The 25,112-nt window shown below is 40.5% G+C and overlaps 1 protein-coding gene across 13 annotated transcripts in view; it reads right to left on the minus strand.

Annotated features, from left to right (window-relative positions):
• UNC79 (unc-79 homolog, NALCN channel complex subunit) overlaps nucleotides 1-25,112 on the minus strand; it is a 117,564-nt gene that overhangs the window by 61,871 nt on the left and 30,581 nt on the right. For 11 of the 13 annotated variants that reach the window (XR_009968340.1, XM_062637864.1, XM_062637894.1 and 8 more), the window contains 13 exons: nucleotides 20,769-20,892; nucleotides 19,394-19,534; nucleotides 17,766-17,987; nucleotides 16,955-17,182; nucleotides 15,245-15,386; nucleotides 14,752-14,831; nucleotides 14,521-14,669; nucleotides 13,399-13,556; nucleotides 12,880-13,061; nucleotides 10,933-11,134; nucleotides 9,940-10,119; nucleotides 8,789-8,854; nucleotides 3,592-3,878 (listed from right to left, as the gene is read on the minus strand). Coding sequence is in view for 12 of the 13 variants with exons in the window: in XM_062637864.1 (XP_062493848.1) it covers nucleotides 3,592-3,878; nucleotides 8,789-8,854; nucleotides 9,940-10,119; nucleotides 10,933-11,134; nucleotides 12,880-13,061; nucleotides 13,399-13,556; nucleotides 14,521-14,669; nucleotides 14,752-14,831; nucleotides 15,245-15,386; nucleotides 16,955-17,182; nucleotides 17,766-17,987; nucleotides 19,394-19,534; nucleotides 20,769-20,892 (2,161 nt within the window). In the remaining variant the exon portion in view is untranslated. The remainder of the gene's footprint in view (nucleotides 1-3,591; nucleotides 3,879-8,788; nucleotides 8,855-9,939; nucleotides 10,120-10,932; nucleotides 11,135-12,879; nucleotides 13,062-13,398; nucleotides 13,557-14,520; nucleotides 14,670-14,751; nucleotides 14,832-15,244; nucleotides 15,387-16,954; nucleotides 17,183-17,765; nucleotides 17,988-19,393; nucleotides 19,535-20,768; nucleotides 20,893-25,112) is intronic. The other 2 variants (XM_062637844.1, XM_062637873.1) reach the window with 2 other exon arrangements.

Below are 25,112 nucleotides of genomic sequence, written 5' to 3' on the forward strand. Positions count from 1 at the left end.
TAACTAATATAGTTATGGTATTAGTTAAGTGAAAAGAAATACATGTTTTTAAGGAAGCCTCACTAACAGTTAGAAGCTTTCTGCCAGCTTGCCATGTTCTCATTTTAGCTGGATAGGTAAAATGAAATTAAGTAAGATGGGTTCTGAAAGCCTTTCATCCTACACAGTCTAAATTTTAACATACATAGGCAGGTTCATAAAATATATTAAGTTGGGATAGCCTTATATTGCAGCACAAGTTGATCATGCTTCAACAGACAAAACCATACTAGGTATATCCCATGTTTAACAGATAGGATGTGATTGAGGGAGGGAGGTGTATTTTGGTTATTTCGGGGGAAGGGGGTGTATTAACACTGCATTACCAATTTTCATTATTTTCTCATCAGGCTTGCAGCATTAGCTGTTGGGGATTTTAAGCCAAATGTCTGAAATCTGGTAATGAGACATGAATCCCACTCTTCATTATAGTAAAGGTAAGAGTGGGTCTGCCATGTTACATAGAAAGTCTAAGCATGCAAACCTTACAGGATCTCAAAGGTAATGAATAATACCTTGATAAAAATAAAATGCTTCTCAGTTTTTAGTGGTGGTGTTGCTGTTACTACTGCTAGTCATAAGCCTTGCCTCCACCATGACCTTTAAAAAACAACATGCTATTTGGTGCCTACCCTAGAGGCTTAAATCCTGATGGTTACGTTCAGTGTGGCCATATATTCCCAATACCCTGACACAACCATGTTTTCAATTGAAACTACGCTGATATTTTTGATTATCTTCCCATCAGCCTTGCAACATTAGCTATTTTTATTTAAATCCGTATGTCCTGAAATCAGCAGCTAAACTAGATCATAACAAGGATCCACAAGGTCTTTGCCTCTGATGCTAACATATACTGGTTGACACCTAGGAAAGTAAAATAGCAGGCCAAACAAAATCCAGTACAGCCCTCAAGATCTAACATGTCCCTGCAGTTCTAGTGTACTTAGTGCACTTTATCAGGAGCCTTGTGCATTTAAACAGAAACGAACATCCGTTTCACCCATATCATCAATTTTCTTCAGACCTGTATTTCTTTTCAGTTTTGTTTTAATTAGAACGAGGGGATGAGCTTAACTTACAAACACAAAACTCATCTCTCAAGTTCCCTCCATGAACAAACTGACTAGAAGTTTTTCCCTGTAAAACCCTCTGGTTTGATATTCAGCTGTCTCAAACTTTTGTGTACCATGCATAGAGCTAAATAGATGAACCCCATGTCTATCCATGCAGGGTTAGCCTGTTGAAAAGATGATATATAATCACCAAATGCAGTTCTACTGTGCAGTGCCTTGTCTTCTCAGGTTGTGATACAGTTATATAGCATGGTTAGGAAAAATTCATCCATACAAGAAAGACCTGTTAAGCCCTGCCTTAACACAGCACATGCTGTAATGGAGACATGTCTTAAGCTGAGCAGACCCGTTTTTTAATTTGTCACAGGAAGGTCTGGAATAAATGATTGTCCTGGTTGGGTTAAACTTCCTGGCTAGGGTTTAAACTACAACAAGGATGTTAACGCTGAGCAGAGCTCAGCCTGGGATACTGAGCAGAGGCAGGCACTGGTGGCTTCCCCATTCAGACAAGCTTGTACAACACTGCCACCGTGCGGGGCAATACAACAGTAACTGCAAACACCGAAACGGCCTCTCCTGATGTTAAGGAGAGAAAAAGACATTTTATGTTTTCAAGAATTCCAAACACTCAGATTTTACAATGCAAAATACCAAGAGGTATTTGATTTGTTTTTAATTTGAACTGGCCATTCCAATCAAGCTTGACATCAAAATCGACCAATCAGCAAGTCCAATCCCAACCTTTGTGGAGCTGATGGGGAAAAGTATTTATGACTGGAGAAGTCAGAGATCTGAAACAGATCTCTTAAGAGCTCCATACTAAGTTTTCACTCTGTAAATGCATCTTTGGATTTCAAATAGCATTTATCTTGCAGCAAAGCCAATTGCCAACACAAAGCGACCCTACAGCTACCCAGAAAAATACCCACAAATATGGGGATATCTGCTACATGGAGAAAAATCCTGGCCTAGTGAAGTTCTCAAAATTTACTTCACAGCAGGGGAGCCAGGATTCAGCTACAAAGTTTTTTAAACAGAAATGGTGAATTCAACCACCACGAGACATTTTAGAGGCAGAATAAAGGCAGGGCTGTTACTTAGAATTGCTGTAAGTGGTACTTCTGAAAATCAGGTCTATTCTGATCACTTAAGATTGGGAATTCAAACTTGGAAAACATCAAGAAAAACATGGAAGATGCTGCCCTGTGATCTAAACTGCCACTTCCACACTTTCAATACAATAGTAACAGGCCTGAATCTCCTGTACAAATGAAAGATGATTAAAAACACACAGCAATGGTGCTTTGAGACCATGGATCATGATGCATTTGCAACTACCCAGTTTGCATTAACCTTTCTGAAAGGTGAAACATGGATACCTGACTTCTCCATGACTGTGAAAGATTATTCAAGTATCTGCATTACAACTGACTTAAAAAACAAAAACCACCAAAACAAACCCAAACCCAACATAATCACTGAATCCAGTGTATGAACCAGACAATCTTGATGAGAATCCAGATACAGAAGAGGCCAAGATAGCTTTGAGCAATGCCTGAAGGTTACAGTGGGCATTTTAAGAGCTGGGGCAGGTGGAGTTCTGAAATAACAACATTCTCTCCCATCGAAGGTAATTCTTTATGAGAAACTGTAATAAGAAGGAAGTGTGGAAGTAATGATGATGCTTCATGGCAAATAAGACCACCCTGCAAGTGTGAAATGTTTTTCAGCCTAGCACCACCAACTGTTCTAACACTAAGAATTACCTACACCTTTAGAAGAGCCTTTTCAGGCAGGAAATTATGGCTCTCCTTACAAGATGGAGAAAGAAGGCACAAGACAAGGATGTGTTCAGTCATTTATCATAGCAAGAGGTAGAAGTTCATCATGGTGGTATCAGTCCCTAGGAAAGGGAAATCAGAAAATCCTGGTGCCTTCTAAGGAAGAAGAGTAAGTCTCCTGCAAAGTGAAGAATGCCAAAGCATTTAAGGACTATTCATTCAGGGAAACAAGCAAGAGCACGTGGATACCAGTTCTTCTGAAATGGGAAAGGTGGGAAGTAATGTATTTAAAGACTAGAGGAAGAGAGGGCAAAGAGGTTTGGAGCAGTCTCTAATTTTTCATATAGTGGTAATATTTGTGTGCCTCCATGCACACAAAACCATTATTTCTATTCCAGTTTAGAGTACTTGTAAAAAATTATAAATTAGCTTACTTTTATTTAACTATTTACTTTTTAACTGAAAAGGAAAAAACCTACAGAAAGCAATTGATTAGGCTACACTGAGCCTTCTAAGAGTAAACAAGGAGCCATTCTTGTTTCCACTTCTTTCATCAACTGAAGAGGTGTTAAGAAGTTTTAAATAGCATTACCACACTCAGCCATTGTTTTGATACAAAGGCAGCTCTGCTACCACCATTTTAATAACAAGCAATGAGAAACAGCTGCAAGAAGCAGTTAAGTGTCTTCACCTACTTGTGCTATTCCTGCAATAAAGGCATTAAAGCATGTTGAAACACGCATTTTTTGTGGTGCAATCATGAAGCATCCTTCCTGCTGATCATAACCAAGCAGCACGTACAGATGGCGCTTGACTGTGTTGAAAGCTTTAGCACTGCTGATGTCCGACTCAGCACTGCTCTCATCCTTTGCCATGAACTTCATTAGCACAGTAATGAGCTGGTGTACTGTTTGGTGATCAATCCCAGCATCCTCTGGCAGCAGGTCTTTTATTGTGTTATCATTTTCTGGGGAGGGCTGTCCTATTGGTACAAGAGACATTGGTTATCAGGGTACAGAATACACCAGAATCTTTCTCCAAAGTTCATTGAACAATTTCTGCCCAAATACACATGGTGGTCACAGGAGATAAACCTGCATTTCTGAAGGCATTGGTCCTGTTGCCTCAGGCTCAACAGCACAGTAACACCCCATGTACACTAAACGCCATTTCTTAGCTTTGCTATGTTTAATGGAGCTGCTGATCTTCCCATCCTAGTGCATTTCTGCCAAATTGAGTGTCATTATTCCTTCTCATCTATGCGTTAAAGGAGAATCAAATCCCACTGCCACCAAATTCTCATCTGGCTTAGTTTTCAGTCTTTCTTCAGCAAACGTTAGTGGACAACAAAGGTAGGAGATAGAGAAAATTCTAACAAGTAACAATGAAAGAATGAATGAAGACTTCCCTTTTAGCATTGAATCCATATTTCTCTCAAATAACTTGGGCCAAAATGTAGGCACTATTTTTTGGACACTATGTATTATGTCAAAATTTTGATGACTTTTTCCCAGAAAAGAAACCTAAGACTTGGTTGATAAACACTGAATGGGAACAATTAGTCACTAAAATTTTGCATGAGAGTATGACCATGTGAAAGACGAGAGGCTACTTACAAAGCACAAGGAAGCCTGGGTGCTGGCTATCACTATCCAAGCAAAACAAACACACTGCACTGGGCAAGTATTTTAATCTTCATACCAGACTGGGTTTTTTTAATACAGTATTTCCAGTTACTTTTAAGACTATTTATCATTTCTAGAATTCTCTGGTAATTGCCTTTAGAGTTAGCCTCTTTCATTGCACCCTACATGTAAGGCCTTTTTTAGTGCTTAGCAGCTCCTAAAGTTCTACGTTAGGCTAAGAGTAGAAACTGAATTAATGAAAAGCAGAAGCTACTTCACTCATCAGTGTATCAGATTCTTTTTATTAAATAATTCTGAATAAATGCGTAGGTAAAGCACAGTAAGTATATTATTCCAACATGTTCTATTTGAAAACAATAGTTTGTTAGATGCTTCTGTAAAAATAAAATGCATTATATACGCATTATATGCAAACTAAACAAAAAAAAGTAAAAAAAATCAAAAAAAGGAACAGAAAATATTCTGACAGCATCAAAAGAGAGAGATGCTTGAAAATTTTTTATTACACCACACTCCAACTGTTAACAATTAAATATTACTAGAATGTATTCAGATGTATTTTCTGATCTATGGTTAAAAATATGTTTAACAGGGAATAACTGAGATAAAGCAAGCTGGTATGAAGCTGAATTACAGAACTATCTAGTTGTTTTCATTTCAAGGATAAATCCGTCCAACTATTGGACACAGTCCTTACTTTTGCAAGAACACCTGAAGTTGAAGTTTATGGGACAGACCCTACAAGCAATATCAGCTCAAAGTATAATCGCAAAATTGTTCTGGCATGTCTGTGTAAGGGTAACTAGCCAGCAACCAATATCCACTTAGTCTGTTAGTTACTTACATACCCCACGGTCTATGTAAATTCATAGTTATGTATTTATAGCAAATGTTAAAAATTATTTTAATATTATAATTTACCCATATTCTTAATGTAAGATGCTATTCTGACAAGAAACTTCTTTGCTGGTACAACTGCATCTGTCTTAGGTTCTTCACCAGCAAAACTACAGCATTTGTAATCTTTAAAAAATTATTTTTAAATATTTCAGGTTTTATTGGTGGGTGAGCAAAGGGTTTTGTTTGCATGGTTGCTTTGATGAGCACAGGAGAGAGTTGGGTTCTACGACAGGTGAAAATGAAAACTAGAGGCGGAAATTTTCAGAATCACCTCTGTTAAGAATAACTTTAAGTAATAGTAATTCTGTTAAGAATGACTGGCCTCATGTTGGTAAAAAGAGATAATGGATTTCACATTACATAGTATTTTTTATTTCCAAAAGTTTTCACTGGGATTTTTTATTTACAGAAACCTTCCATCAAAATGAAATTTTTGCTGGACCAAGATTTGCAGATGCACAAAAGAAACAATGCATTCTGAAATAATAAGAATCAGAAATACTGCAAATACCATTTTCAGAAGCACATTAAAAAAAGTATATAGAAAATAAATTTAAGCTTTCTGGGCATCAGCTGAGAAATCATCCTTACACATGTTATACACACTTAAAACTTTCCATGAAACTGTATCAAGAAGACACCATTTTCATAAAGATGACATTAAACTATCTACCTCAGCCTACTTATTTTCATCTCCATTATATGTTGTGAGATTTTCAGTAAAACAAAAAAAGACATAAGATAAAATGACTCAAAGCAGCAAGGTGATCTAAAATTCAGGTTCTTCAAATAGATTTCCATGAGTAATTAAACTGAAAAGATTAATTTAATTTACTTTACTTGCTGATCAATATAATTTAGAAGCTCAATGACAAAATGCTCAATTTTGCCCGTATTTCATAACACTAACACTAGTTAACAGACACTTCACAGGACTTTTCCAAGACAGCTCTGTCTTTACAGCGGCTTTGGTAGCTTTTAACCCTCAAAATGTGTGTGCAGACATATATAATTCATGCGTGTGCATGCCTACATAAAAGGTAGGTACATACGCACATTCATATCGCTGCCCAGAAAAACCTTCTCACATCACCAGACACACAGCCTGCTAGTTAATATACAGCCACCATTCCTGAATTCAATCTAGCCTTATGCCCACAGATTCATCTATTTATACATGTGTCACTTCTATCAGAGCCATTTAATTTCAAATTACTTTAAGGTACATCACAATATAACATAAAACATCAGATCACAATTTTATCAAGCATCATCCCAATTATGATCCCTGTGCCTATCAATTAAACTCTCTAAGTGACTGTCCAGGGTACTGCAGAGGATACAGGAACAAATCATGATCCTGGTGTTAAATCCATACAGAATGCACATCGGATTCAGCTTGTATTTGTACTGTGCAAGGACTACGGTTTTAGATTTAGAAAGAATGAATGAGCACCAAGACTGGCGCATTTGAGTGGTGTGTATAAAGCAAATGTTTCTCTACAACAGATGTATAGCCTATGTCTAGGCGTCAGTTAGTTCCTTATATGCATTAGATATGCTCAGTACTGCCAATGCAAAGTGTTAAATACTATGAGTCAAACTTTAAAAAAAACAAAACTATTTTACAAAAATTAGTATTTTAGAAAGAAATAATCAAAACTGGGCAGGAAGAGAGGGACAGTTATTTGTCTCCTAGTTTCCAAAGCATTTGTGATTATTTTGAATCATATTATTGGACTTTTCTTTATATCAGTGGCTACTAGCTACATGCCATTTTTTACATATACATTTTTAGTGGAAACTTAATTTGAAGCTTAGATTAATTACCTGAGCCTGGAAACTGAAGCCTTGAAATACCAAAATACATCTAATAAAATCACAACGGCTAGCAATTCCCATTGTGAGAATGACTCAGTCTAGTATAGGTGAGTGGTGTCATTAAATGAAGACCAATCACAAAATGACTGAGGTTGGAAGGGACCACTGGAGATCATGTAGCCCAACCTCCCTGCTCAAGCAGGGTCACCTAGAGCACATTGCTGAGGGTTGTGTCCAAACAGTTCTTGAGTATCTCCAGGGAAGGAGACTCCACAGCCTCTCTGGGCAACCTATTCCAGTGCTCAGTCACCCTCACAGTAAAGTTCTTCCTCATGTTCAAGCAGAACTTTCTGTGGTTTAGTTTATGCCCATTACCTTTGGTTGTGTCACCACTGAGAACAGTCTGGACCCACCCCCTTGACACCCTCCCTTCAGATACCTACACCCTTTAATCAGTCCTGTCATTCCCCATACCCCCATTCATCAGTCTCCTTCTTCCCCACCCCAAGTCTTCTCCAGGCTGAACAGGCCCAGCATCCTCAGCCTTTCCTCACATAAGGGATGCTCCAGACCCTTAATCATCCCAGCCCTTCACTGGACTTGCTGCAGAAGCTCCATCATTTAGTGATATGTCTGTTCACTGAACACTTACTTCACTTGTTCCCTCTATGACCCAGTGACAGCCAACACATACGTTCTGTACGAAACTTGCTGATCTGCAGCTCTCACTGGAGTAATATGACAGGGCTATATACTGCTTATTCAGAAGCTCTCCTGGTTCATTTCACAGCTTACTCATCATTCACACTGGCAAGGTATTTTCCTTTCTGCTGATCACCCAGTAAGTTGATCGGCTCTAATTCTGAATTGTGTCTGATGGTAATATTCTAAGTCATAGAGAAGGAATGTGAAAAAATCTGAATCTGAGATTTTTCACTTTCAAATGGTCAGTCTACACAGGATTCAGCACAAGCACTGTCAGTAGTGACAATTACTTAGAAATTACTTGGACCCTCAGCTGGCTATTCTAAAAATGCCTGACAAAAGAGTGACGTCTTCACAAAACTTCAGTAAATACAAAATAAGGGACTTAAGACATCTATAAGCATACAGAGGAGACAAGCATAATTTACAGTTCTGACAATCAAAAGCATTCTGTCTCCTGTCTCTAAAACTGAAGGTCAAAGATCAGGCTGAACAGAGGTGACCCATAGAGCCAGCCTACTGAAAAAGTTTCCTTGTTCCTGTGGGCAATGAAACACAGGAGGCTGAGGCACCACTAGCATAACTGAATGCCTCTGAATAACCTCCTCCCAGACCTGAAGCAGTATTTAGAACTGGGGGCAGGTTTCAGTACAGATCAAGAGCAAATCTTCAAATTAGACCTTTTGGAACCATGCTAAGATGTGGCTCACCATGCCTTTTAGATAACTTCTGTCTTGTGCAAGTTCCTTTCTTGAATCAACAAGAAAGCCAGCACCTGCCTTCTCCTGTTTATCAAAACACTCCCCCTTGTCAAACCTACCTGGTGTTTGCTCTGGTGTTCCTCCAAGTGCTGGAGCAGACTGCTCATGTCTGGTCAAGCTCAAAGCTTAAAAAATAAACCAACACAAACAAACAAACAAACAAACAAAAAAAAAAAACACCCAACCAAACAAACACAAACACCACAGAAACAAGAGCAACTCTGTTTAATAAGGCAGTACTGACATCTTATACTTCAGCATATATTCAGTGCTAGCATATTTATGTTCATTTATTCATACAGTGCTGTCAGGCAGCCAGTCTGACATTTGAAACAGGTCACTTGTGTGCCCTACAGATTTTGTGCACCATGCTCTATAATCCTAGTTTTCTCCATTGGTTAGTTTTGCTGGTACTAATGTTACCACACAGGACCTCCTACGCAGGATCAGAAAATGGTTAAGAAGGATTAAGAGTCCCCAGATATGGTGATGTTTGTTTTGGAGAAATTACCTTTTAACTAAACAGTTCACCAGCACCCAGGTTTGCACATTTTATCAGTTCTTATTATATGGGTAGGAGCAATGTGTGAGGTCCAATTTGAATATAAAGACTAATCTGCGTTTCTGAAACTCTCTAAATGAAGATGGGGATTTCTGCTGTTTCTGCTTGGAAACTTATCTGTTTTGCTCTCCATACAAGCCTACGGTTTTCCAGCACCTTTGTCCTCCTATACAAGCTGGCAGGAAGGATGTGTTGCATGAACATTATTTTCCTAAAAAAGGAATTTTGAAGCTATTCTAAAGCTCATTCGAGGCATTAACAGTTGTTTTTAATACACCTAACATATGCTGCATACACTGCTTAATAATTACAATTAACAAATTAGTAACAGGAATTTTTCTGTAAATACTGTATCTATTTTAGACTAAAACACTATGTATTAGCCACAAATTAAAATCTATCCACAAACTCGTCTTGGAGCATTTTGTTCTGGCATTTTAAACAAACACAGCAAAGGCATAATGTTTGTTTATGTTCTCTGTCAAACTCACAAACTTGTCATTATCTAAATAATTCCCAAATCAGACAGAAACGTAGTGCTATCCCAACTGGATAAATACTGACATCTCTGATGTGTACCCAACAATACGATATGATCCTAAGGGAGAAGATACAGGCGTGTCACGAAAACATAAACAGATACTCAACGAATTTTGGTGGTTAAGGTTTCTGGAAGGGAAAGCGCTCTCTTTGACTCCACTGGTCCCTTCACACTGTCCCTCAGGGAACGCACACTCTTCTGACGATTACGTGCGAAACGAGCCCTCTTGATCTTCCACATTGCTGCATCACTGAGGTTGGCGACATTTGTCCGGACAGCAGTGATAGCTTTGCAAATGCAATTGACCAAGTTAGGATTCATTCCACAGCATGGTGAGGCCCTAATGTTGTTAAGTGCCAAATGCAACTGGGCCCCAGGTCCCACTCAAGCCAAGAAAGCTTCACATGGGCTCAAGGGTCCATCTGCAAGGTACTCATCTGCATGCTCTCATTCTGAAATCCATAAAATCCCAAATGCCATAGCTGTTTAAAAACTTATGCTATTATTAATTTCTTCAGAGACAGGACAAAAAGAGGTTCTTGAAACCAAAACCTGAATTTCAGCTTAAGGGAATATGAGGTGCCCTCTATTTAAAATGGCAGAAGTCTCACAAGTATGGATCACGTTCAATGCACTCATACCCAAATGTGGCCTCTAGTTTTGCCTCACTGACCTCCTGTCCTGCCTATACCTACCACCCTGAATTTGAACAGTGCCTCCAAAATCTGTGAGTGTGATTATGCTTTTAGAGGGGTGTGATGAGCAGTATCACTGCACAGCTTAACAAGGTCACCAATACTTTCCTATATTCATGTCTATAGTGCATTCAAACCCTTTCAGTTTAATTATGTAAGTGACTAACGCGGGTGAGCCCATCCCTTTGCATCCCTTTGAAAAGACAAAGAGAAAGCTTAAAAACAAACCTGGAAAATACCTTTTGCATCTTTTAAATTTTAAATCACTCCCAAATACTCAAATGCAGGGTCATATCTTTAAATAAGAATATTTGGGAGTGACCTACATCTTTCTCAGACCCTTGCAGGCAGCTGAAATTCCAGAAGCTGATAAAAGGAAATCAGATTGATTTAGACTCTGCTTACTTGTTGGGAAAGGGAATTCTTTGTTGCAGTCCAGATGAAGCTGTGCTTCCAGAGACAAGGTCTCAAAGCGATTCACAAAGAACTCCCAGCTCAAAGCTGGAATATCTGCTTTTAGAAAATGAAGTAGCAAAAGCTTACTAAGAATCGTGGGCCTGTCTTTGACAACTGTGTCAAACTGGAAATCAAGGCAGAGGCAAAGACCCTAGACAAGAAAAAAAAAAAAAAAGGATGTGAAAACTTAAAGCATTTTTTTAAAGCAAGGGGAGCTCAAACCTCCCTTTGTTAATTCTGTTAATTAGTACAGGATAAAGGTTTAGGATAAAGATTTAGGATTTAGGATAAAGGTTTAGGTTTAGGATAAAGGTTTAGATCATTTTTCTTGCCAAGGCCTTTAAATCAGAACTAATGCTACTGAAAGGCCTAGAGCACAAGTGTTATGAGAAATGGCCAAGGGAACTGAGGTTGTTTAGTGTGAGGAAGTGAAGGCTCAGGGGAGATCTTATCGCGTTCTACAACTGCCAGAAAGGAGGTTGTAGCGAGGTGAGGGTCGGTCTCTTCTCCCAGGTAACAACTGATAGGATGAGAGGCAATGGCTGCAAGCTACCCTAGGGGAGGTTTAGACTGGATATTAGGAAAAATTCCTTCACAGAAAGAGTTGTCAGGCATTGGAACAGGCTGCCCAGGGAAGCGGTGGAATCACTGTCCCTGGAAGTGTTCAAAAACACATGTAGACAATGCCCTCAGGGACATGGTTTAGTGGTGGACTTGGTAGTCCTGCAGTAATGGTTGGAGTTGTTGATCTTAAAGGTCTTCTCCAACCTAGTTAATCCTATTATATCAATGAAGAAGTAAGGTAATTAAGGAGATAAACGAACATCATATTTAGAATGTAAAATGTGCTAAGATTTTGAGGAACACAAAGGTATACATGCAAAGTTCTGTCCTACTGCACATTTGGTACACAATATCAAAGTATTCTCTTCACACAACCCTGCCTGAGAAAAAGTTTACATTTAGGCAACTGAATCAAACTCTTTATTACAAAATGTATGAATCACCAAGCCCAAACAGAGGAAGAAAGATTATGTGGTGAAGTGTATCAGAAGTGCTTTGCCTCAAAATGGGTCTGTATTTTATTTACACTAGAATTTTGGGTGTACTTTCAAGACCTATGTTTAAGAAAACCCACACATTAAATACACAAATGCCATACACTGGTAACAGCCTCAGTGAATTCAAGTTCTTGGGAAACTTTTGAAAAGGCACTACATGGAATAAAGCTACCAGGTATTAACAGCTTTTTACAGGCAGTAACACTGAACTTTTTAAAATATATATTCATGCTACTCTCCAGAAAACAAGAACTGGAGTTGTGTACTATCAGAATATTTTTTCTTCAGTCTTGCTTGTATGCATAGGCTCTGATCACTTTCATATCTGCTTAGTTTTAGTCATGCGAATCCTGATTGGCAGGGTCTCTGGCATGCTTAAAATTACATGCCTAAGTAAATCTTTAAAAGATAAAGACCATGTCTGAAATACATCTTCTCACTGTCAGCTCAGCAGGGCATCATAAGACTTTTTTTCTTTTTTTTTTTGATTGAAAAATGTCAACAAATTTTAACATCATAAAAAACATTTACAGCTTTCTATGATAGCAGTTCAAGCGCAACAGTAATTTTTTGCAGCCATCAAAATTTTTACAGTTGGACTCAATGATCTTAAAGGTCTTTTCCAACCTAAATAATTTTATGACGCTAAGTTGGGGCTAGGACAGTACCATTTCCCGTGGCTATTCTGCACATACGTCAATTACCAAGAACCATATGGCTTGCCTAAAGAAATGTCAACAATAGCCATGATGCTGTACAGCTGAATGGCTTTGAACTTTAGGTGAATACCCAGATTCCTGTTTGAATGTATTTTTTCCCCATATAAAGAACTTACCTGTAAAGCTGGCCTCTTTATAGTGTCAAGTAACAGCCCAGCTCTTGTAGCTACTGCTGGGTTGACATCTTCTACAGCAGTCAGGAAACAGCAGAATGCATGAGCCAAAGAGTACTTCAGTAGGTGATTTTTTGTCACGGAGTGAATATCCAAAAATCTGCACAACACAGCCACCTTCTCCACTGTAGCAGCCATGTCCCCAGACAAAGAAAATATGCATATTAATTTAGGCAGTGGCTTCTTTATGTCCTGATAAATATACCTCGTTTCAAAATATGCACATCTGAGAAAGCACCAACAAAAAAGTTGGCAAGTGCTGTAACTTTGATTTTGATTATCCAAAACGTCTCATGTTCTCTATTTTACTGTACTTTTGTGCCATTGTTTTGTAGCAGACTATACTCCCTAAAGCAGCAAAAAGATAATAATTTATTATAGGTCTCCTCAGTTACAGGAGAGAAGGCTCTACCTCTCTAGCGAAGCAACAAAGAGCAAACAGTATACATTTCTCAGGCCTACCTGCTTCAAATCTCATCTTCCAATCTTTGCTGTTGAAATTGCTGTTTACGATTGTCCAGAAAATGTCAGCTCCATGGGGAAGTGAAAGTGCATGGAGAAGAAGGGGGACTGCCAAGGAAGAAAGCTGAGAGAACTCAGACTTCACAACTCCCCATAAGCTGGAAAGACCAAAAGAGCAAGGCTGCTTATAAAAACACCTGACATCCTTTCTTCTAAATATCTACACTGTATTGTTGGTGGGAATGCACTTTTCATGAAAATCTGCATGAGCCATCTCAAGCATTTATGGGAATATCACCAGGTTGCAGTTTTTCTTGAAAATCCAGGTTGAAATATTCCAGATTTTACAAGAGTTGCCCTAATTCAAGGCACAACTGTCATGGAACATAATCTGTGCTGTGATTTAACAATTTCAGTACAACAAGCTTCAGTACATAAGCTACATGAACTGTCTTGGCACCATGAATCACGTGCATCCACAAATGACTAAGATGTCAGCTGTTCACAATTTGCTGGTATTTAGCTTCAGGACAGATTCTCCAGTCTACTAAAACCCTACAGTCTCAGGAGATATTCGGTGAAATTGATACAGAGCAGATGTAAGCACTGATGAACACCATAGGCTGATACTAATTCAGTGAGTTTTCTGCAAAAGTCGCTTTCTCCAAAGAGAATCTGAAAACGAAAATTTCAATCCAATTCACTCTGATTCTAAATAAAAAACTTCTTTTACCTCCTAAAAATAAGGTTCAACACTGTTCTCTCAGCTGTAATGCTAAAGCCCTATAAATAGTGTGCCTTCCTCTACATCACCCTTTGTTGTATTTTGTAGAGTCAGGGAAGATACTTCAGTCTCAGCCAATGCTATTTCTCAATATGAGAAACTCTGACTCACTGCAAAGAGTGGTGCATGACAGAGTAGCTATGATGGACAATGCAAGGTACCCTGGTTTCACAAGCAACTTCTTAATTAGCCTGTGCAATGTGCCCTTATACAGTTATTTAACCTTTACACACTTCCCTAGCACCCTTTGTTAATTTGCAAATTCTTTGATGCCAACAATGAAGGTATAGTTGCAGAACCAAAAAAGCATGAAGACAACACGTGTGGTAAAAACCTACCTTGCAATCAGCATGTGATCTTGAATATAGGCAAGAAATTGTGGATGGTCCTTTCTTGCTATATACAGGCATTCCCCATGAAGACACAGGATCTTCAGACAGTTCAGCATATTAAAAAGAATGTCTGGTTCTTCAAACCTTGACATTTCCTGTGTAAGTAGATGCACTATTCTCAACACAATGACACCACAACAAAAAATTCAAGCTAAACAAACAAGAAATCAACGTTACCTGTAATATTGTATATATGAGCTTCAAGGTAACTGGAAGTTGCTGATAACAAAATTTTCTTTCTGTGTCATTCTTTATCGCTGTTAAAAATGTAAGTTACATAAAATGTTGTTAAAAGTCTCTCATTTGTGGATTCAGAAGAAAAAAAAGAATGTTACAGTGATGAGAAAGAAATTAATTCTAGCCACAGTAACCCTGCAGTCAGTAAAGTTACAACAGTACACAATTTGGCATGTAATGGTTTTGTTACTTTATATGTTAAAAATGCCAAGATAGCCAACGCTTTTTTTGAGAGAGAGTAACAGTTGCATTCAACAAAAATACAGCCTTCCTATTTAATTAATATGTCGAAAGAATTAAATGCATGAGAAAATAGTGACCATGCACTGTTGGACTTGAAAGACTGATCAGAACCTTGTATTCTATATTGAGTAGAATAAAAAATTCATTTAAAGCCTTCCTGAAACACCCAACCTCCTCACCCTCCACCTACCAGCATTTTCTGCTGTCTCTGTGTGATTTCCTGGGTTTTCTCCATGTTTTGGTGCTGATTTATCCTCCTCTTCTCCTTCAGTTCCTATAATAAACTCAGGTCTAGTATACAGAAGACTATCCTCGAGGTTATCTGTGGGCTCCTTTAAGAATATAATAAGTTAAATTTGTTTCTTGATGTTATCTAAATACATAAGGCCACATCCTGCAGTATAAGTTACATCTGGTGTAGTAACCCTAGCTCAAATGAGGTAGAAACTGTCTAGTTCCATGTACACTTGTACATTCAAACCAGATGCATATCTAAAATTCTGCATCAGCAAATGTATACTGACAAGACTATGTTTCAAACGTGGATCATTTAACAGAAACTATATTGGAGCAGAGGTGGACCCAATCAACAGGGCCACGGTTTCATGAAACTCAGCATCCTTGCCTCAGAGGAGTAAACAGACAGGAGCAGAGCACGTTTCGTCATTACTGTGGAGTTACAGGCTTAGATGGAGGAACTACCTCAATCACTTTTACACTGAAAAAGGGACCAGGCTGGAGTTACTTCTGCCGGTGGCCAGAAGCTCAAGCTTGCAGGCTGGCATTGTGACCTTCATGTTATAAATCACAAGGTGGATCTTAGAAATGGTACCACACCCCAGTACTCAAAAGACAGCACCACTTGCACCTCATCTGGCACCACCAAGGCAATAAGATGAGTGGCAATGGGCATACTCAACCATGGGAAGTTTCACCTGAACATGAGGAAGAACTTCACTGTGAGGGTGACTGAGCATTGGAATAGTTGCCCAAAGAGGCTGTGGAGTCTCTTGCCCTGGAGATATTCAAGAGCCATCTGGACACAGTCCTGAGCAATGTGCTCTCCAGTGACCCAACTAGAACAGGGAGGACGGAATAGATGACCTCCAGTAGTCCCTTCCAACCTCAACCTTTCTGTGATACCTACTATTAGTACATGTATTCAAATGGAATTCTGAAACTGTTACACATCAATGACATCACTATGCCCACCAGCGAAAAGAAAATTACTAATAAATCCTGCTACTACCATGCACCAGCAAATGAGCACTCAGAATAAGGGTAACAATGCTGTCTTCTGAGCCATCAGATAGCACAGTTATGTAAAACAGACATGCAGCTTAAAATAAATTCTTCACACCACAGGTAATGTTTCAATTCCTCTGCAAAGCTACAGAGGACTTCGATGATAACTACTGATTGGAAAGTACATACCTGTGTCTAATAAAGTTGGATTCTCAACCTGAAGTATATTGTTTGTCAGCAATGCTCAGCATTTTCAACCATTAAACACCAATTAAGGCTTACTCATTTGACAACTGACTCACTCAAAATCATTAATCATTTCAAAATATCCACACTTAGCTTTTGAAAGAAGAGGAAAAGCACTAAGTATTACTATTTCCCATTTTGTCTAAGACACAGAGTCATAGCAGTGTCCTTTCAAAGTGAAACAGCACTTCAGTGTTGATGGGGGAAGAGATCATGCTGAATGAATGCTGTGTCCTTTGTATCAATTCAAACTTACAAAATTTTACAATTCAACTGCATTTTGCTTTACCTTCCCAAATCCTCCACACCAAAAGATTAGCACAGCTTTGCCCCCTTGTGCACAATGTAACAAGAACAATGAAGAAGAGTTTCAGCACACGTAATATAGGCCCTTTCCTACTCTACTTACCACAAGCCTGATTTCTTCTTTTGGAGCAAGTTGTTCCAGCAGCTCAAAACCCAGCTGGTAACAGAGAACACTGGACTGACACAGACCACATTCAACTGCTTTTTCATCTTTCTGACAGGTGTGAGAACCACCCCAGGGTGCCTGGAACACATTGTTTATGATGGATATTACATCTTTTGAAATGCTGCTCTCTAAGCCCAAAGTGACACCATCATCCTGGAGTTCCATCTGAAACAGAGTGAAAAGAATAAGGATCTACTATTTATTTAAGAGCCAGAGCACTAAGTATTTTGCCCCTGCTAGTGTTAGATTACAGTACTGGAAAGAATTTGAGAAAAACTGGAACTCATAATTTTTAACTGCCACTGGTGTTGAGGCACTAGCTTGAACAGCTAAAGTAGACAAAAAATTTCAAGTACAGGATCCACGAATTTTACCTGGAGACAGTTATCCAAAATACTTGACCTTAGATTCACAATGTACAATGTAGCTACCCAAATATTATTAATCTAATCTAAGCCTATCAACAAGCCTCTGTTTCTAGTCTGTTGTAATAAACATATCTCCAAGGATAAGTTCCTTTCACTCATATGAGCTATCTAGCATAAAGGTATCTAACCTCTCTTCATTGAACATGAGCCTGTAACTCCTATACAGGTAAAGGCAGATGACAGTTGTATTGGGATTTAAATGTCTTATACTTCATGACAATCCCTTAACAGAAAGGGACTCAGTACAGGATTAAAGAAAAAAAAGTGACTACAGAACTTCAGTGCCCATCTTAATGTGGGTGCTATTCTTCTGCAAGTACCTGCTTCAAGATGAGGTCAAACATCAGAATGAAGCAATTAAGATTCATTTCATCATCTTCACAGTCAAAATCAATTGTCTTTCCACTGGGGTGTCCAAAGTTCTTGAAAGGGCTGTGAAAAGGACTATGTACTGGACTCCGAAATGGGCTCTGGAAAGGGCTTGGGAAAGGACTCAGCATGGTGTGCTGAACTCTGCGCCCAGGGTCAGAAGCAATGCTTACCTGAAGACATAAAGAATTAAAATGATAAAAATTACTGTTACGCATTTAAGTAATCTCATTCTATGCAAAACTGCAGAAAATGCAAGAACTTTGACAGCCTTTCTATTCACTTCTGTGGCTTTTTTTGCCAAATCTACATGTATCCCTTAATGCCATTAAATGATAAAACATGATAGAAGCACAGGAATCATATTCTGCACAGTTGTACACATCCTCTTAAGCTAAGTGGCTGACATCAGTCATCTTACTCCTACTAAGGAGGAATTTTAACATCATAAATTAAACATATAATTGGTGCAGGCAGTAAAGCAGCCATGAGGTTACAATGACCCACTCCATGATCCAGGGACACAAACTTCAATAGTAGGAGGCTAATAAAGGAGGCTACCTCAAGAGAACGGTGTAACTAAGGCTATACCAAAGATTCAAGTATCTGGAAATGAACTAAACACAATGGTAACGAGATGTGCATGTCTGCATTGAATTATGTCCACACCATAGCAGGCCCCCTAAAACGCCTTGAGAACTTCTCAGTATTGCAGGGAGATACACAGATAGATGACACATGAGGTCTACTTTCAGGACAGCTATGATCTGCAAGACCAGAGAGTAAATTTGTCCATTTTTTTTCCTGCTTATTTTAGAAGTAGCCATGGGCTAGGTGTGGGAGTGCTCTCTGGAGAACTACATCATAAACCAAGCAGACCACACATAAAGAAGCATCAACTGCTTAGACAGTAGTTTCTTACATCTAATCTGACCTTTCAAGCACTCTTGTTCCTGCTGTCCTTGAACCAGTTCATCCAAGACTACTGGGAAGTTAGTCACATCAGCCCAAGTATGTGTAGTGCCTACAGATTTGTACACATTTTCTCCCAGACCATAAGCCTTTGACAGACAACTTCAGATCAGTTTTTGCATCTCTTGGATGGGAAAAAATTAGGCAAGGAAACAGAAATAAATTCTGCTTTGTCACCTTTCCAAAACATACCTCGACCCACCAAATAGAATACAAAAGCTCAGAGTGACCAGTTATCCATACAACTTTTTGTTTACTGTTATTAATAGAAGGTGAAGAGAATGAAAATGGTTGGAAAAGATACCAAGAACTCTCCAAACGTATCCCAAACAAACCAGTTCACGTATCCCAAACAAACCAGTTCACTAAGGAATTGCAGTTCCTATCTGAATTATCTTTACACTAACCATGTGGTAGAGAGGTACAAATTGAAGAAGTCATGGAAATTTTCTTCCATTTTTAAAGTTTAGGGTGTTTCCAGCCAAATGCCAATGTCATATTGAAAGATGACTTTTTAATGCTTCACATGTATTCTATTAGGAATTCTGTTCTAAGCAAAACAAAAATCAAAACCAAAACCAAACCAACCAGGATAAATAATAGTTACCCTCCGAGCTGCAATGCTTCCCACCAGTTCACTAACTCTGGATTTTCTTTGATTTGCTAACTCTTTTACAGAATTAACTCCATCAGAAAACATGCTGATTAGTAACTGAAGAGGAACAACAATGTCTAGTTCAGATAACACCTGAGGAAAAACAATAAATAAAAAAGCATGAATTTCAAGTTTAATCAGAAATGGCCATCTACTTTATAAGTATCTTTATCATCTGATCCTCAATTTCATCAAATTCAATGCATTTAATTTTGGGATTCAATAAGATCAGCTACAAGTTTTGATTTCTGTTAGAATCAGGGCAAAAGAGAACTGGCAAAAAAAGGGTATTTTCAAGGTACTTTTTGGCATGGGCTTGGTGCGCCTTGAGATCAATTTTATGCACAAACACACAGGGATGTGAGGTTGCTGCACAGAAGTATTTCTGTAAATTAAAACTACCAACACTTGGGTGAGTATCTATTTACTGTATTTATTATTAGTTAAAAACGAATGCCTGTATTTGTTCTAAGAATCCAGTCAGAATCACCGGTGCTAACATAGTGACAGGATGGTTATCTGCAAATCACTGAGGGAGTGTTCATCATCTATTTTGTCACCAACACTCGGGCAAACATGAGCTTATTGGTATTTGTCTTTAACTGTTAGTAGGTCAAGAAAAACCTAAAAAACTCAGACTTTACTTGAAAACTCTGCAAACCTGAAAATTGCTACAGTCATTACGTAAATTGGTCTTTGCAGAGGCTCAGCCAAAATAATCCTCAGCAGAAGTGATACTGAAGAACACTTCAGTGGTGAAGAAGGTATTATTCTGAGGTGCTATGGAAAATTTCAAACCCTTTTGAATTCACTGCCCCCAGCCGACGTGATTGTCCCTGTAGCTTTTGAATACAAACACTGGGTCAATGCCAGCTCTGTGAGCAAATACAGCACAAAAGGACCAGAGCAGCAAACCTTGGTGTGTACAGAGCTAGTCTAAATCCAGTTATTTGCATGTGGGAACAACTACAGCTGCTTCTGGAGTCTGGAATTAATTTTGGAATCTACAGACCAAACTCTGTGGAGACTAAAAACTACTGCTGGCAAAAAGTCAGACAGCTGAATGGTCCTAAAGACACAATTCACATTCAAAGGCAAAAGGAACTTCCAGGCTTCCTTTACATTGCCATGATGGGCTAAGAACATAAAACTTCCTGGGATTTGTCTACCAACCATCCTTATGCTGAAGCTAAGTAAAGAGCAGAAAGGTCCCATGATGCTTGGAAAAGTGGCTTCCCCACTCTTCTGAAAACAGGACACACACACCCTTTCATTTTTCCAAAATCATAAGCTGCTTCAGCATGACTTGTGAAGAAAGGACACTTACATGCAGCCAAAGCAATGCTTGCTCTTGCACAGAGGATGGATACCCTGTGAATCGACAGCTAATGAAGCCGAACATCTCCTCCATGGAGAATGGGAGAGGGCAAAGTTCAGTGTCAAACATTTTGCTGAAAAGCAGAACAGAAATACATCACTGAGTTACCATGGCATGCACTGGGAGATACTACACAAAACTGGTAGCAATCTCTCTACCAGAACTGATGATGCTTCTGCGATCTTACTTGCATCCTCACTCTCCACAGGAGTTGAGCTAGGCTGCTGATACCACCTGTCCTAACTGCACATGGTCATCTCTGAATTTGGTGACGCACCTGAAGAATTTACCTCACATATTATGCTCAGTTTCATTTGATAGCAGTATCTTTTTCAGTCAGCTGACTGCCTCTGATAAGAAAGAAAGAAGGGTCATTGTAGTAGGGGATTCCCTTCTGACAGGAACAGAGGGCCCGATATGCAGAGTTGACCCTCATCATAGGGAAGTGTGTAGTCTGCCTGGAGCCCGGATCAGGGATATCACCAGGGCGCTCCCCACCCTGGTGCACCCGACAGACTACTACCCGCTGCTGGTCTTCCAGACAGGTGGGGAGGAAGCTGCTTCCCGCAGTCTGAGGGGGATGAAGAAAGACTACAGGGCCTTGGGGCGGATGGTCAAAGAGTCTGGGGCTCAAGTGATCTTCTCCTCACTCCTCCCATCTTCCACTGATGATGTGGGAAGGAATGGGAAGATTCAGTTCATGAACAATTGGCTTAGAGACTGGTGCTACAGGCAGGGCTTTGGATTTTTGATAATGGCTGGTTTTATAGGGCACCAGTCTGGACAACGACAAGTGAGAAAGGTTTGTCTCACAGAGGCAAAAGGATGCTGGGGCACGAATTAGCAGGGCTCATTTGGAGAGCTTTAAACTAGATTCGAAGGGGGATGGGGGTGTAGCTGGCCTTGCCCCAGTGGGGCAGCGCTCCAGAATTAATGAAGACAGGGAGGCCTCCTACAATCCTAGGGTGACATCGGTGTGCTCAGCTCGCTCCCTGAAATGTCTGTACACCAATGCGCGCAGCATGGGAAATAAACAGGAGGAGTTGGAAACCTGTGTTAAGTCAGGAGACTATGATCTGGTGGCAATTACAGAGACGTGGTGGGACAGCTCACATGACTGGAATATAGTCATGGAGGGCTATGTCCTTTTCAGGAAAGACAGGCCAGCCAGGAAGGGTGGTGGGGTTGCTCTTTATGTGCGGGAGGAACTACAATGCACCGAGTTCTGTCCAGGGACAGATGACGAGCGAGTTGAGAGTCTGTGGGTGAGAATTAAGGGGCAGGCTAGCAGGGGGGATACTGTTGTAGGTGTCTGCTACAGACCCCCAGATCAGGGTGAGGAAGTTGACGAGGCCTTCTACAGGCAGCTGAGAGCGGCCTCACAGTCACAGGCTGTGGTCGTCGTGGGGGATTTTAACTTCCCTGATATTTGCTGGAAGGACCACTCGGCAACCCAGCCGCAGTCCAGGAGGTTCCTCCAGTGTACGGATGATAACTTCCTCCTGCAAATGGTGGATGAGCCGACCAGGAGAGGAGCGCTGCTGGATCTCATCCTCACTAACAAGGAGGATCTGGTTGAAGCAGTAAGGGTTGAGGGCTGCCTTGGTTGCAGCGACCACGAGATGGTGAAGTTCAGGATCTTGTGTGGTAGGACTAGTAGAATACCAAGTAGAATTGCAACCCTGGACTTTAGCAGGGCAAACTTTGGCCTTTTCAAGCAATTGCTAGGGGAAATCCCATGGGCAAGGCTGCTTGAAGGTAAAGGGGCCCAAGATAGTTGGTTGATATTCAAGGACTGCTTTTTCCGAGCTCAAGATCGGAGCATCCCAACACGTAGGAAGTCAAGGAAGAGGGCCAAGAGACCTGCGTGGCTAAATAGGAAATTGCTGGGTATGTTCAAGTGGAAGAGGAGAGTTTACAGGTCATGGAAGGAGGGGCTGGCCACTTGGGAGGAATATAAGGCTGCTGCTAGAGGATGTAGGAAGGCAGCTAGGAGGACTAAGGCCTCCTTAGAATTAAACCTGGCAAGAAGGGTCAAGGACAGCAAAAAGAGCTTTTTCAAATATATGGCAGACAAAACTAACACCAGAGGCAATGTAGGCCCACTGATGAACGGGATGGGTGCCCTGGTGACAGAAGATGCAGAGATGGCAGAGTTACTGAATGCCTTCTTTGTCTCTGTCTACTCTGCTGCAGGCAGTCCTGAAGAGCTCTGTACCCCTGAGACCTTAGATGAAGTCAGGTCGACGGAGCGACTTGCCTTAGTCGATGAGGAATGGGTTAGAGATCAGTTGAGCAATCTGGACATCCATAAATCCATGGGTCCAGATGGGATGCACCCGCAGGTGCTGAGGGAACTGGCGGAAGTCATTGCTAGACCGCTCTCCATCATCTTTACCAAGTCTTGGGAAACGGGAGAGGTGCCTGAGGACTGGAGGAAAGCGAATGTCACTCCAGTCTTCAAAAAGGGCAAGAAGGAGGACCCGGGTAACTATAGACCGGTCAGCCTCACCTCCATCCCTGGGAAAGTGATGGAACACCTTATCCTTGGTGCCATCTTAAGGCATATCAAGGATAAGAGGGTTATGAGGGGCAGTCAACATGGTTTCACCAGCGGGAAATCATGTTTGACCAATCTCTTAGCCTTTTATGAGGAAATAACGCGGTGGATGGATGATGGCAGAGCGGTGGATGTGGTCTACCTTGACTTCAGCAAAGCATTTGACACAGTCTCCCACAGCATCCTCACGGCTAAATTGAGGAAGTGTGGACTGGATGATCAGGTAGTGAGGTGGACTGCGAACTGGCTGAAGGAGAGAAGCCAGAGAGTTGTAGTCTATGGGGCGGAGTCTAGTTGGAGGCCTGTAACTAGTGGAGTGCCTCAAGGATCAGTACTGGGACCGGTATTATTTAATATATTCATCAACGATTTAGATGAGGAAATCGAGTGTACTATCAGCAAGTTTGCTGATGACACTAAGCTGGGAGGAGTGGCTGACACGCCAGAAGGCTGTGCTGCCATCCAGCGAGACCTGGACAGGCTGGAGAGTTGGACAGGGAATAACTGGATGAAATATAACAAGGGAAAGTGTAGAGTCCTGCATCTGGGCAGGAACAAGCCCAGGTTCCAGTATAGGTTGGGAAACGACCTGTTAGAGAGCAGTGTAGGGGAGAGGGACCTGGGGGTCCCAGTGGACGACAGGATGACCATGAGCCAACACTGTGCCCTTGTGGCTAAGAAGGCCAATGGCATCCTGGGGTGTATTAGAAGGGGGGTGCTTAGTAGGTCGAGAGAGGTCCTCCTTCCCCTCTACTCTGCCCTGGTGAGACCGCATCTGGAATATTGTGTCCAGTTCTGGGCCCCTCAGTTCAAGAAGGACAGGGAGCTGCTGGAGAGAGTCCAGCACAGGGCAACAAAGATGATTAAGGGAGTGGAGCATCTCCCTTATGAGGAAAGACTGAGGGAGCTGGGTCTCTATAGTTTGGAGAAGAGGAGACTGAGGGGTGACCTTATTAGTGTCTACAAATATATAAAGGGGGAGTGTGACGAGGATGGAGCCAGGCTCTACTCAGTGGCAAACAATGATAGGACAAGGGGTAATGGGTACAAACTGGAACACAAGAGGTTCCACTTAAACTTGAGAAGAAACTTCTTCTCAGTGAGGGTGACGGAACACTGGAACAGGCTGCCCAGGGAGGTTGTGGAGGCTCCTTCCCTGGAGACATTCAAAACCCACCTGGACACATTCCTGTGTAACATTATCTAGGTGTTCCTGCTCCGGCAGGGGGATTGGACTAGATGATCTTTCGAGGTCCCTTCCAATCTCTAGCATACTGTGATACTGTGATCCAATGTAAAAATTGGAAAATTTTTCATCTCACCACTCTTCCACTATTCCGTGTTTACACTAAAAAAGTTTACATCAATACTTACAAATATAAATTTATAAGACAGTGTGAAGTTTTATTGTCAAAGGCCTACAGTAGAAATGAAATTATGACTCAGACAGCTACCAGCTTATTCTGGTGTTTTCTTTGCTCAGTGGGGGGAAGATATTAACTAAATCAATACAAATAATCACTCTTTCAGTGCCAGCTCTATTAAACCTCAAAATTTCTCATCAACAGCTGGCCAAGAGAAGAAAGATGCTTCTTCTACCATGTTGCAGAAAACCACTGAAAATATGCCTTGCTCACAGCAAAGAAGCCTGCATGTAGTTGGCTCTTGAAGATATCAGGAGCAATAAAAGGAAGCTTCCCCAAAGCTTCAGTGGTTTAGTCTAAACATGTTAT

The sequence above is a fragment of the Pezoporus occidentalis genome, unplaced genomic scaffold, assembly GCF_034315485.1.
Source record: "Pezoporus occidentalis ecotype Australia unplaced genomic scaffold, CSIRO_AGI_Poc_V1 ctg115, whole genome shotgun sequence".
NCBI lineage: Eukaryota > Metazoa > Chordata > Aves > Psittaciformes > Psittacidae > Pezoporus > Pezoporus occidentalis.